General features: G+C 43.0%; 2 protein-coding genes across 5 annotated transcripts; both read right to left on the bottom strand.

Annotated features, from left to right (window-relative positions):
• Positions 1-331: 331 nt before the first annotated feature.
• On the bottom strand, positions 332-7,891 carry LOC133162145 (6-phosphofructo-2-kinase/fructose-2,6-bisphosphatase 4-like). Of its 4 annotated transcripts, none has more exons than XM_061291135.1 (14): positions 7,688-7,891; positions 4,951-5,067; positions 4,752-4,848; positions 4,609-4,675; positions 4,455-4,529; positions 4,276-4,332; positions 4,075-4,196; positions 3,748-3,955; positions 3,493-3,639; positions 3,307-3,411; positions 3,029-3,158; positions 2,746-2,808; positions 2,597-2,661; positions 332-1,061 (listed from the first exon to the last, which is right to left on the bottom strand). In XM_061291135.1, the coding sequence occupies exons 1-14, from the start codon at positions 7,740-7,742 to the stop codon at positions 1,002-1,004; spliced, it is 1,368 nt and encodes a 455-aa protein (XP_061147119.1). In that variant the 5' UTR covers positions 7,743-7,891; the 3' UTR covers positions 332-1,001. The 4 variants fall into 4 exon arrangements, with proteins under 4 accessions (XP_061147119.1, XP_061147117.1, XP_061147118.1 ...); XM_061291133.1 differs by lacking the exon at positions 7,688-7,891 and adding an exon at positions 5,778-6,050; XM_061291134.1 differs by lacking the exon at positions 332-1,061 and adding an exon at positions 1,378-2,023.
• Positions 7,892-9,985: 2,094 nt separating this feature from the next.
• On the bottom strand, positions 9,986-17,162 carry mapkapk3 (MAPK activated protein kinase 3). The gene is made up of 10 exons (XM_061291137.1): positions 16,609-17,162; positions 14,411-14,550; positions 13,430-13,494; positions 12,856-12,935; positions 12,653-12,779; positions 12,461-12,536; positions 12,259-12,383; positions 11,967-12,052; positions 11,809-11,889; positions 9,986-10,974 (listed from the first exon to the last, which is right to left on the bottom strand). Exons 1-10 carry the CDS (start codon positions 16,900-16,902, stop codon positions 10,819-10,821), a joined length of 1,230 nt encoding a protein of 409 aa, XP_061147121.1. The 5' UTR covers positions 16,903-17,162; the 3' UTR covers positions 9,986-10,818.
• Positions 17,163-17,188: the final 26 nt, after the last annotated feature.

Genomic DNA, 17,188 nt, shown 5'->3' with positions numbered 1-17,188 from the left:
ATCACAGGTATTCAATCAATTTAAAAAAATATAAATTTAAATTTAATATGTGCATTAAATTAATGACAGTGACAGGGGCCCTCTTGTGGCCATGATGAACAAAGCACAGAAGAAATTCAATCTTAAATCTTAAGTATTGAAATAATTTGGTGGAATATCCATGGGTGTGGAAATACACTTGCACGGATAAAAACTGAAGGATTTATGATGCGGAAACAGACGTCTGGTCCCAATGCCCTATACGAATAAATATTAGTCGAACTATGAAGTACAATTCAAGGGGGAGTGGCTGGAATTACAGTAATGGGTAGAGAAGTACCAGTAACATTGGTCATAGTGTAAAAATAACAACTTTATTGTATTTCAACGGAGTCACCACCACGACCTGACGTGATCTCTATTTTTCTCACACACACACACAGGTACACACACGCGCACACTCTTCACAGAATCAGAATTCACTCTCTACTATAAAGGCAGTACATCTGCTTGAAGTGAGACATATTAGCCATGTTAGTGGAAACAACAGAGGTCATTTCAGTACAGTGAATAAGCGCTTCATATATCTAAAATCTTTTATAACACCAGGTACATTAGGTTAGGAACCTTCAAATAGCATATTAAACATTGAGGACACTATCACAAAAACAAAGATTGCACATTTAAGTGATTCAAATATAAAGCAAATTGATCTTTGGATGGATGGAACCCATAGTGATAGTTAAAAAAAATAGAATACTTAAACTCTACTGCGCAAAAGTACAATCTTAAGGACACACGGATATCACGCTGGAGCAAATTGTGAGGACAGTGCAAAACGTCAAATGAGATGAACTCCTTCAAATGGTACCTTAGAGCTACAGAGGTGTGCTTTTGCATCGGAGGAGGCACTTCAGTCTGGAAGTCACCCGCGTGAACAGGAAGTGCACGACACAGGAAAAGCAACGACGGGGCACCTTGCGGGAAACACGAGGCTCGCCGGAAGGCCGCACACATTGGCGTCAGAAGTGAGCAGGGATGGTCTGCAGGGCGTCCTCTGTTGTTCGATGGACGTTCACGTTCTGGAAAGAGCAACGGATCAGTGTCAGAGCTCTTATGGACATGTCGGCTGAAATTGAGAGGATCTTGTTGGATGTTGTTTGCATTAAAGCGTTTCAGGTTCTACTTCAGTGTCTTGAGTGATTTTGTCCACTTGGAAATTTTTCCGTCTTAAAATTTGACAGTATTAAAATGTTGAATATTCAATTCAGGTTGGCAGCACTTTATTTGACATTTGCATATTAATGATGGAACTAATACCAGATCTGTAAAAGTAGTTTGAAATCATATTGTGTCAACAAATGTAGTGTCGAGAAATGATTGACGAGAGTGGACTCGTAATGCTGAGTGAAAGTTTATTTCAAAACAATGAACAGAAACCGCTTCTTCATTGGAGTCAGTGTCACATTATGGAGTCACATTGTCAAATAATCGTTAACATACTGTAGTTCCGACTTCCAGGATTTTTTGTTGAGTACGAATGAGATGAGGCATTCGACACATTTTGATAAGAAACAAAAATTGTGCAATATTGCAAAAAGTATATGTGTAAAAAAATCACCACGGTTACATCAGTTCAGTCATGAGGGAAAACAAAGCACACAAAAACTTCATCGGACGACGTATTAGTCTTGTTACTTCACATTTCGGAGCCTCATGTCCACTACAACTGTTTGCTCTCCAAAAAAGGGAGAACGCACATGACACGAGGTCCGTGTAATATTATTCCAAATAATCAAGAATTAACTGGATTCCAGTCAGCTACCACTAATGGACACACGAGTGCAGGAAGCGCAGACGACGTTGGACGGGAATAGGATGAGAAAAAGTCGGAGAGCAAAGAAGTTGGCAGGTGCAGTGGAAGAGTTACAGTGAGGTGTGCAATGAGGCCTAAAGGAGGCCAAGAGGGTGGGGGGGCAGTGCCTCATTGGTGAGCTGGCACTGTTAGCAGAGCCTCCTGTGACATCCGTGATACTTCTACGTTCTGTTCCGCGAAGGAGGGAAAAGCACACACACACACAAACGGGGAGGGATCAAAACAACGTGGGCAAACATCAGGAGGATATTTGCCATAACAGTTCAAACTGTTACAGTTGTCAGTTTAGCAAGGCATGACATCACCTTATTCGACAAATATTTTTATCAGCGGGAGGGCCGTTAGGGTCCAACTCCCTTTTTAAGCTATATAGAGGACCACCGACATTGAATTTAGGGGTTTATTGTGCAATTTTAAATAGTCCAATTTCTCATGTTCACTTCCTGCTATCAAATTTTGTTAGGTCAGGTTGTAATTTTTTTGGAAGTCATGTTTTTCACACCGGCTTTGTTTGCATTGCTCTTAAAACGGACAATTTTCTATTCATCGTTTGTATTGTGACGCATGTGCAAATAGTAAGAGGGGGAGTTATGTTTCAGTGTTGCGAACTAATCATGTTGCAGCATAATGTTCAGCGCCTGAAGCCACCAAAACAATCCGGTTCTGTCCGGTCTCAGCATTTCATGTGGGTCCGCTGATGTGTGTGCGAGTGTGCGCATGCAATTGACAGATTGTGCTCACCTCTGGTTTCTCTCTGTGCGTGGTGACAGCTTCGACGTTGAGGCCGATGGACTCCACTTTGCAGCCTGATGGCAGAAGGATGGCAGTGTAAGACCAGTGCTGGTCACGGTTCCACATTGTGCACACTTGAGGCAACAAAGGCGTCCTACCGTAGGCCACTGGCGTGAGCTTCAACACGGTGTGCAGCGGGCACTTCAGGTAGGGCAGTTCCTCTGTATGGATGGAGACACAAACACAATTGGAACACCTTGACTGATTTTTTTTTTTTAAGAACATCTATTTCAGATGGGACGAGTGAAGTAATGGCGGGTTTCCACAATTCGCGACTTGGCTTGGTTCCAACACCCCCAAGGGGGGGTCACTGTAGTCTACAGATTAACAGTGACACCTTTCTTCAAGACGCCATCAAGCGGTTCCATCTCCCAGACTCACCTGCCGTCTTGTCCAGGAAGTAAGCCAGTAGGCAGCGCATGACGGCCTGGTGACAGATGACAAGCACGTTCTCCTGCCTCTCCAGCTCCATGATGACCGGCTCCAGCCGCTGCACCAAGTCCTCATAAGACTAGTTATTACAAGAATGCAAAGTTGGTGTCAGTTGTAAATATCTACCACCACTCTGGATACCGATGGAGCGCATGAAGTTCAGTTTCACTTCACGTCTACACCCATGAGTATATTGTTTGTCAATGATCTTGTATAACGTGACTGACCTCTCCCTTAGGGTAGCGGTAGCGGTACTTGTCCTGGTCCCGCAGTGCAAACTCCAGAGGGTAATTATCTTGAATCTCCTCATACATCATCTCCTCACACACACCCTGAAGTGACACACACACTGATTAACAATTTGATAGAAACAGTAAAGGATGGAGGAGAATCACTTGAGCTCAAAGACTCACAGCGTCAATCTCGTTGAGGACCTTCCACTGTTCGTAGGGCACACTGAGAGCTTCTGCCGTCTGGATGGTTCTCTTCATTTGACTGGTCCACACCTTCAGATCACTGATGCCCTGAGCTTCAATGAACTGGCTTAGCTTCTTGGCAAACTGCAAAGAGGAGAACAACGCTGACACATGTGTAGAGGACGGTGGCAGACTTTGCCTTCACCTATCATGCGTACCAATGCCACAATTTGGCGACTGCATCTTGCGTACCTCTTTGCCTCTGGGCGTGAGGCCCGAGTCGCCTCCGATGCAACCCTTGACATTGAGCTCACTCTCTCCATGTCGACACAGGTAGATGGAGCGAGGTGTAATGTGGATGTTCATGAGGTAGTAGACGATTCGACTCTGGATGTGGTCTAACACCCGGTTGACCAAATATCGCTGACCCACATCCATGATTTTGATGTAGGAGAGTTCTCTAAAATGGAGAGCATTGAGAATTGTATTTATTTAGGGAGCGATTCTGTTTTACGCCACAAGGTGGCAGCACACTGTTGTGTCCAAGTGCAAATTTGAAAGAATAATAAAAATAAATACCTGTCCAAGACCTCATCTAATGTCTCATAAGAATTTTCATAACACTTAATCCTCTTCATAAAGTCTTCAACCGCCTCCTCGGTGTTGCAGTTAGTGTAGTCGGGGCTGCCCAGCTTCACTTGCTAAACACAAAAAAAAAAGTAAAAATGAGGAACATCTGATGGTCCTGATGTCATCTGCATTACAAATCTACATGCTCACCACAATGTTCTCCTGGATTACATCTGGGTCTTCACACACGGACTCCACAAAAAACACCTGAAAATAAAAGCACGCACACAACTTTATCCTTTGCAAGATGGAGCAGCATATATTTGAATAGCTTGTCTATTTACTGAATATGTAAACTTTGTTATTAAAACAGCTTCATTCTATTTTACCTTGAAGCCATTCTGCTCTGCAAATTCAATGATGGTTTCCCTTCTTTCCCTGGTGGTGTTTGTTGCATCAAAAACCTGCGGCCCACAAAAAGAGAACCAACCATGAAGGTTGCACAGCGAACTGAGCAACATGCAATCGCCGAACCCGACATACCGCAACTTGGCCTCCTTCTTCTGTGAGGTACTCTCGCACATCATTTAAAGCTGCCGAAGCGCACTGCCTGCAAAGTTTACACGTAAGCCCACTGGCACGCATGGAAGACTTCAAAGTGTTTGAGAATGATTAGAAACTCTTACCTTCTGATCTTTAACCCTTCTTCATTGTCTGGACGGAAGAACTCAAAGGACTTGTAGATCTTCACACACTCTCTCCTGTACTGTCCTACATTGAACTCTGGAGAAGATGATTGATGATAATCAAAATTAGCATTGCTCCCAATTATCCTTTAAGGAAATCTGCCTTAAGTAATATTTAGCAAAAAAAAAAAAGGTGTACCTCTTGTGGGAACCCCTATCCAGTTGAGATAGCGGGTGAGCTTCTTGGAGATGTAGGTCTTCCCTCTAGCAGGAAGGCCCACCGTCACAATCAGCGTAGGACAGTTTGTCATGCAGACTGCAAAGGAATACAAATTGCAGCGGTAAAGAACTATCATTAATTTACAATGGATCATTGCAGCAGTGTGAAGAATGGCGCCAGGCGTTGTGAAACAACACAGCACTTTTATCCTCCAAAAAGTGAGCACATCAAGATCAATTCATTGCCTAACTGGGTCAGTGTTTGCACAGATGACTGGGTCAGAGGGCAGAGCGGCCGAATGCCATCTCAGTTTTGAAGTCTGCCATCATTGAATTGCTTCAACACTAGCGCAAGATCAAAATAGTTCATATTTACAGTGCGCAACATGATTAAATTGTTGCGTCGCGTAGCTCCGTCGTAAACCGAGGATCGCCGTGCACGTCTTCGCACGCATAAGCATCTCGTGGCTTGCTTGGCACGGCCGTTAACCGAGGCAATTGTAGCCCGCATCACACACAATCACACGCCGCATACAAAATGTACTATTGTGTTTCTCAACAGCGGGTGCTTCACTCGGTTCGCTGACGTCACGTCTCCTTTCTGCTCGGCCACTCTGAAGTGTGACGTGAGGCGCTGAAGGATCGCATTAGCAGCTAACGGTTTAAGCTAGCAGCACCACGGGATACAAAGCAGGCTCGACTGGTTGAGCGCACAGCGATAAAAGCAAACAATTTCTGCAAACGAGTTGCATTCTTCAAGAGAGAATGAATAACAACACGTCAGAGCCACGCCGTCGCCATACGCACCCTTCCTTTGAGAAATGTGCCTCTCGGGAAGGCCATTTTTACACGGCATCCAAATTTTTTTGAGGGGGTTTTGGGTGAGTTCTCGCGGGTTCGGCAGAGGAGCGTCCTCCATTGCGTCTTGCGGCGACGTGGAGGCTGCTGCAGGAGGGACACGGGGTCTTTTCCCGTGATGCTGCTCCGAAGGTGACCGGGGTTTCATGGTGGTAATCAACGAGGATGCAGCCTCCAGTCTTCTTCTCAGCCTCCCACTCGATCGCGCTATGTTACGTCACGTGCATTGTCGCCTCGTAGTCGTATTGACTACAATGCACGCGCAGCCATATTTTTGCTGTTTTACCGTAATCACGTCATAGCGAAATAAACAAATAAAGAAAATTATTATCTCATGCTTTTAGTATATCACAAAAACGGCATTTAAACGGGGGTGAAGATACAGCCGTGCACGCATATAACGCATATTATAATAAAAACAAAACTATAACAAAACTCGACAAAATATAAGATTACATACTATAATTCTATCAACACTATTTTTTTTTACTCTACCCATGTTGGTGACAATTATATTAACGACGTCGGTGAATCAATTACCCAGAAATAACTCGGGCCAAAGTCCCATCACTATTTTGTTTTGTCTGCCTTTCTGTATGACACATTGCAAGTCGACAAGCCATTAAAACAAGCCACATTCATTATTTACATTAAGTATTTCATATTTTTCACTTTGTTTTACATACACGACTGTATCTTTACAGTGACAATAAAGTGTTATTGTTTTTATAGTGGTTCTGATAACAAGCGCCTCACTTTGCTCATATGCTTTCATTGCCTGATTATTGAAACGGCGGAGCAACAGGGTATGTGACCTACATATGACGTGCTTTCAATTAACTCAAATGTGTCAGCACTCCACTTTTGCCCATCTTAGCAGATAATTTATATAGCTTCCTCCATACTGTAAATATTCAGTATATATATATATAGGAGGCATACTGTTTTTATTGTGGAAAAACAATAGCGATATTATATTAGTCTTATAACTCTAAATGACAAAATATAGTTTCTACATTCAAGCAACACATTGATTGTGTTAGCCATTCATTATAATACGAATCAACTATAACTCATTGTTGTGACGGCACGCAATGAACTAGTTTGCGCAGCGGCGCAAGAATACTTCCCTGCGCGACAAATAAGTCAGGCAGCACGCTCAGTTACAGTCGTACGGGTTTCATTTGTTTTTGTTTTTATAAACATACTGTCCTACCTTCCTATTGCATCGGCATAGTTTATTGTATGTCAGGTCCTTACGTACAAATTTAGATTAGCTTCCGCTGTTTGAGCGCAACTCCGCAGTCGTAAATCGGGGTTCCCTATATAGGGCTCTCCCTCCTTTCAGCAGCTAACAGTTTTTAGCCCAAACTGTACTGACTGACTCAATGAACGGAACCAACCAGTATCTCCAGTCCTTACTGGGAATGAAAACAGCCGATAGCCACACATGCATTCCCACGTTATGTTACATAGCAGGCTACATGTACCCTACGATGCTGTAAAGCTACGCAACAACGAGCCACCAGAATGAGCGAGAAGCTCTGCATCAGCAAGGCGAACATCAAAATAACTCACTCGATTGAGTGATGATATGCTTGCATTTCAACGACTACTACACGCATTGTCAACTGTTTGTGTTTAAATATAAAGCATTTAGCAAAACAGTGCGTGCGTGCGCAACGCGAAAGGCAGCGTTGGGAGATTGTTGTTGTTATCTAGGGTAAAGGTCTCGATGACAGCGCCAGCCCAGAGACAGCACGTCCACTCCTGTTTACGTCTCCCTCGCGCGCCTCTGCCTCTCACTAAGACGCAGAATTACAGCCCAAGACAACAACGAGAAGCGGAATCCTTCTTACCCGCTCTGCCTTGGTTGTGTGGTGGCTTGGATCGGCCGGAGCAGCCTCTCATCATGGACCGTCAGTCTACGGATGGAGTCCCGAGCCAAGCGCTGCACAGATGCTTATTACTGGGAACACACGCTCACACACACATACACACTGATACACACTCAGTGAGTGTGTGAAGCCAGAAGGTTCCTACAAAACTGGACGGAATTAGGTAGAAGTACCTGCCCCCCCCCTCCTTTTTTTTTTTTTTGCACCCTCCCACAGTACACGCATGCATACGTGCACAATACACACACACACCCTCCCACAGGCTCCAAGGAAGTGTCCCCACTAGGGCTGACAAGTTCCCATGAAAGTTACATACAGTCAAATATAGCTCCCGTATGTACACTGCAGAAAACTGTGTAATATGCATGCACACACACGCACACACACACAAAGAGTATTGTTAGTTATCAGTTCTCAACTTGAGTGTAGTTTTTCCTCATTGGTGACATGTTTTCTTATTACCAAGGACAAAGAGTAAAGTAGTGCATGGATCTAATCTCTTCCATTCACTTATATTGAGACAACTGTTTCTAAACATTCAGAAACATCAAGCAATCAGTTTATGATATCAGATGTTTCAATTAAGGTCAAAAGTGAAACAGGCTCATCTTCTATTTTGGATACCCATCGTCACATGTCACGGTCATGAACTTCACTGACGACTCGCTTGTGACATACTCCCACTTCTACCTCATAAATCAACTCCCAGAATGTGCATCAGGCATATCGAGGAAAGGACAAATCAGAGTAGCTAGTGGAGAAAATACACAGCGCTAAGCTTATACCAAAGAATTGACACACTCAGGGGTCCACTGGTACTTGACCTAAACGCATTCCTCCAGAAAGGCCAACATGTCCCACTGCCCTCCTCTCACACCGCACGTAATATCCTTCACTCCAATTTGCATCACACCCATTCCTTAGGCAGCTCGCCCCACCCACACAGACACACACACTAGTCAGACCAGTCTCACTGTGCCTCATTCTTACCAAATGGCAGCGCCACCAGGAAGCCAGTTAAATAGTCTCATGTTCGTGCATTGTTGTAATAGTTATAAGTCCATCAAGCTTCTATGACCCATTCCAAAAAAGCACCAGCAGAAACACAAGAATAGATTATTCATAGTTTTAGGAGGATAGAACTTTCAAAACCTGATATTCTGACTGAATGGTACCTGTTTCTGAATGTTTATTTGAATGGGTTGGCAACCCTCTGTCGTCCATCTGTCCGATCACCATGACGACGCTTGGGAGTTCAGTGGAATATTACAACCCACACACGTGTGCAGGATGTGTTCTTCCTGTTGGTGTTACACATGTACAGTATGTTGTCATGACCGGCCGGTCTGGTCCTCACAAAATGTCTGAGTGGGGGAAAAACAACGATGCACTCCACTGACACAATAAATCATTCGCAACACTCTGTAGAATTCCACACATAAACACGACAGTCCTGCACTTACGTGTCGGTCTTGTCTCTGTGACAAAGACTCAAGAGCGGCAAACAACAGCTGAGGGGTCATGCTCTATTTGGGCCGCATCTAACCGTGGCCGCCATCCCGTATTTACACCGGTGATGCCGAGGTAGTTTAAATGCTCAGGTTACTCCCAACCCTTCCCCTAAATACCACAGAGGAACATGTGATGAAAATAGGGGAAAGGTACACAAAGGACAACATAAACATGATTGTGTGTTGACCTTTTCTTCAAGTCACATGGCTTCATTCCAAGTATACATTCTTCTCTGCATAATCTAGAGCAAGAAAGCCGCTTTGTAAATTCTGCCTCTACAATTAGCGGCATACAATCATGACAGTGCAACTTCAGGTTAATCACACTTTTAGGACATTAACCTCTCAAGGATGCATCAAGGCAAGAAGTGGGAGGGGGAGACCATTAGCAACGCAACTCCTATTAAGGCTAGATAGAGACATCTTGATTCACACTGAATGGGACTTGAAGCTTTGGTGCCTGCAAGTCAGGAGAGTAAACCAGGTCAAAAACACCATAGCAACTGCATAGCAACTAAAACAAGATGCACAGGTTATGTAGTGCTTTGTAAGCTACACGCTCCTGCTGCCATCTTGATATGTGACCTGACTCTTTATTTACCTGAAGCCCTGACACTCATTAACACACGCACAAAAACTGTTTCTCAACAGTGTCACAACTCAGCCATGTCGCACAACCAAACCACACCTGACTTTTGTAAAGCATGCTGGCGTCATATTGACAGGAAACACATAAGCCTCCCAAAGCTCACGTTTGACCATTTTATTGTTTTTCTGAAAAATAGTCAGAGTTCAGGAAAAGGACACACGGGTTAGACAAAAGCATCTGAATGCAAACAACGCAGCACAAGAGTGCTCAAGTTTGACATTTTGTCTGCAGTAGGTTTGATAATGCATAAAAGTCAAAGGTCAAACACAATTCGTCATGTGACGCTGCAAGAAAATTAAGCATGGTGAATTCATTTTAATTTTGTAATCAAATTCTCACCAACATAAAGTCTCTAATGACTGTACAGGCAATGTTTAGATTAACATTTTGAGATGTTTACCTGAATACTAAAATAAAGTAAATCAGTGAGCAGTCCAGGGTGCAGCCTACCTCTCTAACAAGGATAAGAAGCGGAGGAAATGATAGGTGCAATTTCACTTCTGGTAGAAATGACACTATTCACCTATAACACACAAATTAAAAAAAAAAATAAGTGGAGTTGTGAAGTCAAACACTGATGATTTTTTTTTTTTTTTTTTAAAAACCTTTCCAGGAAATGTGAGCACCCCAAATTGCTCAACTTTAGAGGTTCCCCTGTATGGGAGCCATGCTCACCGATTATTAGTGCGTGGTCAAAAATGAGACCTCAACTAGAAAACATTACAGTACTTGCACAGTGACAGAGAGACAGGATCTAAAATGTCATTAAATACTTTAACAAACACATTGGCAGGAAACGTTACAGTCAGGCTTATTTATTTCCTGCTGTGTTAATAATTTTGTTGTCTCTTTACGCAAATCTCTTCACGGCTCAATTACAAAGAGTGACAAGGAAGTCTTTGGCCTTCATTGTGAGACTGAGCTGCCATCCCTCATTGACTTTGGCAGACAGTGGCGCCACCCTTCGCCCCTGCGGCAGCTTTCTTGCGTCTCTTGGCGAGGAGGGGGTTGCTGGACGTATCCAGGTCCTTGATCTTCACTTGGTCGTAGTCGACACGCATGGTCGCCAAAGCGCTGGTCATTTCCTCCTGTGACACAGCAGATCGATTCTGGTGACTCAGTGCATTCAACAAAATGAGAAGAAAAACTTGTTTTGTATCAGGAAGTGAAAGAATCAGCAAAATGGTGCCAAAACAACATTCCGAATTCAATTAATTGATTTTGACATGTTGCAAACTGGTCAGCTGAAGTAACAGTATTTTTTGAGAAGTGGTTGAGAAGGGAAATGCTTACACAACTTACACAGCACTGTTGCAGAACAGTACGCTATTGTGTGTCTATCGTTGAAGGCAATTGTGTTTGGTGGTCTTGTTACATCAGATTTCAGCTGTTGGGAAGATTGCTGCCATGTATTCATGACTCAGTCACGCACGATTGCATCCATTGAACGTTCTGAATAGACAATTTCCTCATATGGTTCAGGAAAGCTACAGCAACAAACGTGTGTGTGTGTGTGTTTGTGATAAACTTATTTAGTTTGGGCCTTTAGTCATTGCTCCCTCTAGTGGACGCAAGCGGAATGACACGAGGTTGACCATTATTTTATTGAACCCTATCACAGGACCTTGGCGGAGACTTTTAGTCTTCCTAAGGTATACATTACATTAATGATATATAATATATAAATATGTATATTCATATATTGGTGAGCTAGCAGGCCAGAAAGATCTAGTTTAGTGTTTTTTAAACAGTATTTTTATTGTCGTCAGCATAAACAAGCTAATGTTTAAGTATATTTTGTTTTGACAATTTGATTTAGGAACGCTGCGAATTTTGGATACACAATTGCATCTGAAAAAAGTTGATTTTTCTTGTAATGCCGCACAACGGCCAGAAGAGGTCAGTGTTGTAAAGTATCAAACCTTCACGTCTTCCCACATCTCTCTGTCTTCTGTCAATACTCGGGTGGTGTGGAGCGGCGTGGAGGGAACCACCGTGGATTGCTGCGGAGCATAAACACATGGATGCAGATGTGGAAACCAACATTAACAGGAAGTGGACTCCTGAGTCAAAAACTTACACTAATCCAGGGGTGATTCATAAACTGAGTGATGCTCATTCTCTCGTTGGGGTCCGTCTTCAGCAACTGGTGAATCAAATGTTTGCCTGCGAGAGTCAAAGCGACATAAACGTTCACTTAAGTGATCGCAAGTGGCCCAAACACACATCGGATAATTTTTTAAAGGTCATAATGCGGAAAATTCCACTTTTATTTAATAGTTGAGATCATCAAGTGTGATATTAAACAACTGTCTATCTTCTCTTACCCGCTTAAATCCAGCAGAAGATTTATGAGTACTTAATTAACTCACCTTCCTGTGACACGTCAGCCCACTCCGGGTTGGGAAATTCATATTGACCCATCCTGATTCGCTTCTTCATCCCTGGAGAAATGGCTTGACCCGTGTTGGAATAAAACGGAGGGAAGCCGCACAACCTGGGGAAGAACAAGAGAGCGGATTATACCACATTTTTTCTTCTGCATTACTTCAGTGACAAAAATGAGCTACTCACAGGATGTACATGATAACGCCCAGAGACCACATGTCACATGACTTGTCATATTTCTCCGGACCTAAAACCTCAGGTGCTTATCCGCGACCACATAAACCAGACCAAAGAAATGCGAGGACAAAAACAAATGCAATTTAAGTGTGACATGTACTTAAAAGTCAAACCATTTTGTAGGACTGGAAGCGAACTTACCCACGTAGTACGGCGTGTAGCAGGGCGTCTGGAGAGGGTTGTGTTGCGTGGTCTCCTTTGCAAAACCAAAATCCGTTAATTTGAGAACTCCATTCTTGTTCTTTGATGTGTACAGTAGATTCTCGGGCTATTGAAGGGACATTCAGTCAAATGAAGTTAATTACATTTTTTTTGGGAAACCCGAAGCTGATTGTGGATCAAACCTTGATATCTCTGTGCGCAATGTTAATGCTGTGCAGGAACTCAATGGCCGTGCCGATGTCTCTCATGATCCCAGATGCCTCTGGGATGAAGGAGGTTAAAAGACACAGTCTCAAACCAGGAACTCAATCAAAGAATTTGATTTGACCGTCTCTTAACGTTTGAATGTCCAACTGTTGAAAATTTTCAAAAGGAGCTGTTCTGTTTGCACTGAATGGCAACATTTTCACACCAGCTGTTTGAGCCATGAATGAAAGGATACATTTTTCTATGACTCGTGCAGTCTGGCTGAATCTGTGTTGCAACTTGATTCTCTGTGACACTCTAAGCTCAGCGGCCACTTCCCTCTAAGAACATCCGGTTTGAGACCTCACAGTGGCGAGCTAAGCCACCAATAAAGTATATTTGAGCCACAGCGTATATTCTCTACAATCACTCAAGCTGCAGCGAGTGCTATTTAAAAACCCAATTTAAAAAGGTGTCAATTTAGGAAGTTGTTTATCTGTTCCAAATGGATGAAACAGCTTTTGAGGAGACATTTTATGGCATTCTGCAATGATTCAAAAAAGTTCTCACCTTTCTCTGTGAAAGCCTGATCTCCTCGAGCTTGGATGCGGCTGAACAGCTCTCCACCCTCCATACTGCATGAGCACACAAATGGAAACACACACATCGCAATTTTGATATAGTGTATCATAAGAGTTTGACAATAATATTTTCTTTATCGTCATCATCGCTTCTGCGGAGGGTGATGCATCCTTGGACAAAAACAAATGAGTAAAAAACACCAATCCCTTCGCATTTCAGATTTTCTTTGTGTTGTGTACTCAATCTGTAGTTAGTCAACACAGAGGAAAAAAAAGAGAAGAATAAATGCGCTTTTTGTGCTCGACTGAGAGAACTAAACGTCGCCTTCCGCTGACCTCCACTGTCGCAGGAAGCAGCTTACAGCCACGTGAGCTCGCTGACATGTGCATGGTTACTACAAACAGTAGATAAACACTTGTTGTGCCAGCACAAGTCAATAAATAAAATCCTGCCCCTGTATCAAATAATGCGATGAGATCTGTTTCAGTTCACATTTGTTTGTAAGCAAAGACGTCAACCGCACATTTTCTCCTCGCGGGGACATATTTTCAAAGAGCGTCTTAAATATCGGAGCATTCTCAAGTAAAACTGCTGACAGCAGCAGTTTTTTTGGAGGAAACCGCACACCGCTATGTGTCTTTTTTTAAAAGTTCAATGCAAAAAATAATAAATGACAGCAAGAGCAAGCACGCCTCCCCCGAGGCTGATCAATAATATGATATAACATATCATTTGGTCAAAATATCGCCACTTTATGGGTAGTCACCAAATACAAAATGGATTTCCCTCACATGACAATTTTAAAACTGTCATTTCAAATCATGTTTACGTGGTTTCTAATTCTTCATATTGCGTTTATTTTTGTAGATGGACCTCCTAGATAGCAAATAATTCTAACAATGCAAATAAAATTAGTAATGGGATTTCAAACATTTAGACTTCAACTGATACTCGACCGCAAGCTCGTACCATTCCATGATGATGAGCAGGCACTTCTTTCCATGATACATGTTCTCATACAGGTTTAGGATTTGGACAATATGCGGCCCTCCGGACACCCTCCAATGAAGCTCCACCTCCCGCCTTGCTTTGGGGTTGTCATAGAGGATCTGGAAGACATAGAAGGAAAGAGCTATTCAAAATGTAATGCAAGTATGAGTTCAATTTCGTGCGCTGGTAAGAACCTAATTATAACGTACACTAACACACTAAGACAGCAGGTGGCTACATGTGCAGTCAGTGACTATTTTGGGATATGACAGTAAGGGGGTGATGAACCTGATGTTCACATTGACAAGAAGGCCGATCTGGTCACAGACTGGGAAAGACTGACTCATGGGACATGTGAGAGAGACACACAAATCTGTAGAGGTTTCTTTCAGCCACTAGAGGGCATTAGGCTAGGAGTGCAAAACACACCCACACGCACATAAACGCTGATCATTAAGTAAAGTGCTCTTTGTTGATTCAAGAAATGTAGACGTTGTGAGGGACATTTGAGGGGAACTCCACAGAGAATCTCAATAACCGCTCCTCACTATGAGTGTGTGGAAGAGGAAGTGATGCCTGGAAGTGTCAGGTCACTCAACGGCAATTCGAAAGAACTACAGAGTTTCCGGTGGCTCGTCTGAAAATGTGTGTGACTCCCTTCCCGCAGTTCCATCCACCAGACATTACTTTAATGAGCAATTTTCCATTTATTGTTTTACTATCCTCATTTCCTGCACTGCACTGTACTAATAAAAGAGACTAGATTAAAAATGACCAGAAAGAGAGCGAAAGAGACATGATGATGACTGAATACACGGACTTCCCCGTAATTCGGATCAAAACCAATTAACAGCCTCCTCACACTTCTTTTGAACCCTTCTTGTCTCCCTGGAAACCGCGGTTCATATAGAGGCTCTGGACCATTCACCAATATATAGTATATAAAAAAAACATGGAGCTCAACAAGCCCGACTCCTTGCCTTCAGACAAATCCAGGTACATAAAATCCTGATGACTGTAAGTGAATTAAATTGAATGAATGGCATCAATCCAGCTCCTCTACAAAGTGGATTAAAATTAAACACATCCATTATGTTTAGCCCCCGGAAGAATAAGTTAATTAAAAAGCTCACAAGCTGGTGAATGCCACTCACCTCCATCCACATTATAAAGTCCTTATCATGACTTTTAGCTTTTTATCTCCCCCATTTTTTACCAAAATTGGCTGAAGTGATAATTGGGTGATTAAATGGTCTGCTGGGCAACTGAATCACAACCAACAGAGATTCACTCATTTTACAGCCAGTATACAAGTGATTAGACAATTGTTTGCTCTTCTCACCTTTGACCTGAGTTTGGAGATAGCAGTAAGAATTAACGACCAATGTGTGTGTCACAATGTGTTTCTCTTAGAGGAACATTCTCGTTGGCCATCTGTTTTGTTTCTAATTTCGGCATCCTATGCTTTTGCTCTGTCTACTCTGGCAACTTGAATCTCTACGGATTACTGTACAATTCTCAATCTAAATTCCTACATGCAAAGCTCGAATTGTGCACCAAGAATAAAAGTATCAGTCTAAAAGTGTGATATGATAGCTGATTCTGAGTATGGAAATGATATGAGGTTTGATAATGTGCATTTCCCCCACCCCTTCACATGTCTTTGAGCGCATGAACACAATTTCCTCTGCAGCATCAGTGGAATCTAATTAAGAATATAAACATAGGAGTATTTACGCACAGACACTTCATTAAAACACAGACAACTGAAAAAGATATGAGCTACATCAAGAATCGTGCAACTGGTGTTTTTTTTCTGTGAATTCTATTCCAAATTGGAAAAAAAAACTTGTGTAACACCACATTGCTTGTGGATGCCACAAAATGTTGACAAAGCACTAGTTTTGTCTAAATGGAACTCATCCTTGCTAACATTTAAATCAAATGCGTGTCTTGGTTTGGCCGGGGTCCAAAACCAGCAAGTAGGTGAGTTTTCAGGGTTCCCCCACCCCTAAAAAAAATTGTGATGAGCGGTTGTGAATTGTTCACATGCTCACAAAGCAAAGCAAAAGAAAAAAACAAATATTATGATATACAACCAGAATTACTGTTGTGTAATGTTTTAGAAATGAGAATCTGCTGACACAGCTGTTGTAACGCGCGCAGGTGAGCGTTACCTTAAGAGCGCATTTCTGTCCGGTCTTCTTGTTGAAGCATCCCAGAACTTTCCCATTAATTCCCAAACCCAGAACCTGGCTGGAGACTTTATAATCGTTTGTCACTGCGTGTCTTTTGATGTCCAGTTTGGTGTTTCCGGGCAAAGGGAAGAGCGTGTCCTCGGGGCCCGATGCGGTGGCAGCGGCTGCTGGTGGCAGCGGCGGCACCAGTTCGGCATCACCGGACGGCGAGTCGTGCTCGGCTTCGGCGTTCGGTGCTCCCTGCGGGTTCTTCCCGTTGCCATCCTGCAGCATGTTAAGGCAGGAGTAATTCACGTGACTGCTCTCCGGTAAATGCGTCAAGTCGACGCGCCCGGTTGTCTTGGACACCGCTCCAAAACTTCGTTATCTACTCATTCTCCGTAAATACTTTAAAAATAAAAATCTAAAATAGCAAGTCCTCTTCAAACTTTTTTCCCAAAGGGGGATCCAACCATTCCAGTAGGTGCTGACATCAAGCCAGTGAGTCCAGCTCGAGAAGCTTGACACGGACTCACATGGGCAAGTGTCAGTCAGTGTGGAACTGGAAGCAGCCATAAGC

The sequence above is a fragment of the Syngnathus typhle genome, linkage group LG11 (assembly GCF_033458585.1).
Source record: "Syngnathus typhle isolate RoL2023-S1 ecotype Sweden linkage group LG11, RoL_Styp_1.0, whole genome shotgun sequence".
Classification (NCBI taxonomy): Eukaryota; Metazoa; Chordata; class Actinopteri; order Syngnathiformes; family Syngnathidae; genus Syngnathus; species Syngnathus typhle.
This window is presented reverse-complemented; position numbering and strand designations above follow the sequence as displayed.

Coding starts and splice junctions, on each gene's coding strand:
- LOC133162145 (XM_061291133.1), bottom strand. CDS start 5,976: ATGAAACCCCGGTCACCTTCGGAGCAGCATCACGGGAAAAGACCCCGT. Junction 5,068..5,777: donor GCACATTTCTCAAAGGAAGG/GTGCGTATGGCG, acceptor ATTCCTTTGCAG/TCTGCATGACAAACTGTCCT. Junction 3,412..3,492: donor TCCTCAACGAGATTGACGCT/GTGAGTCTTTGA, acceptor GTGTCACTTCAG/GGTGTGTGTGAGGAGATGAT.
- mapkapk3 (XM_061291137.1), bottom strand. CDS start 16,902: ATGCTGCAGGATGGCAACGGGAAGAACCCGCAGGGAGCACCGAACGCC. Junction 14,551..16,608: donor GACAGAAATGCGCTCTTAAG/GTAACGCTCACC, acceptor TATGTCTTCCAG/ATCCTCTATGACAACCCCAA. Junction 12,780..12,855: donor TTGCGCACAGAGATATCAAG/GTTTGATCCACA, acceptor TCCCTTCAATAG/CCCGAGAATCTACTGTACAC.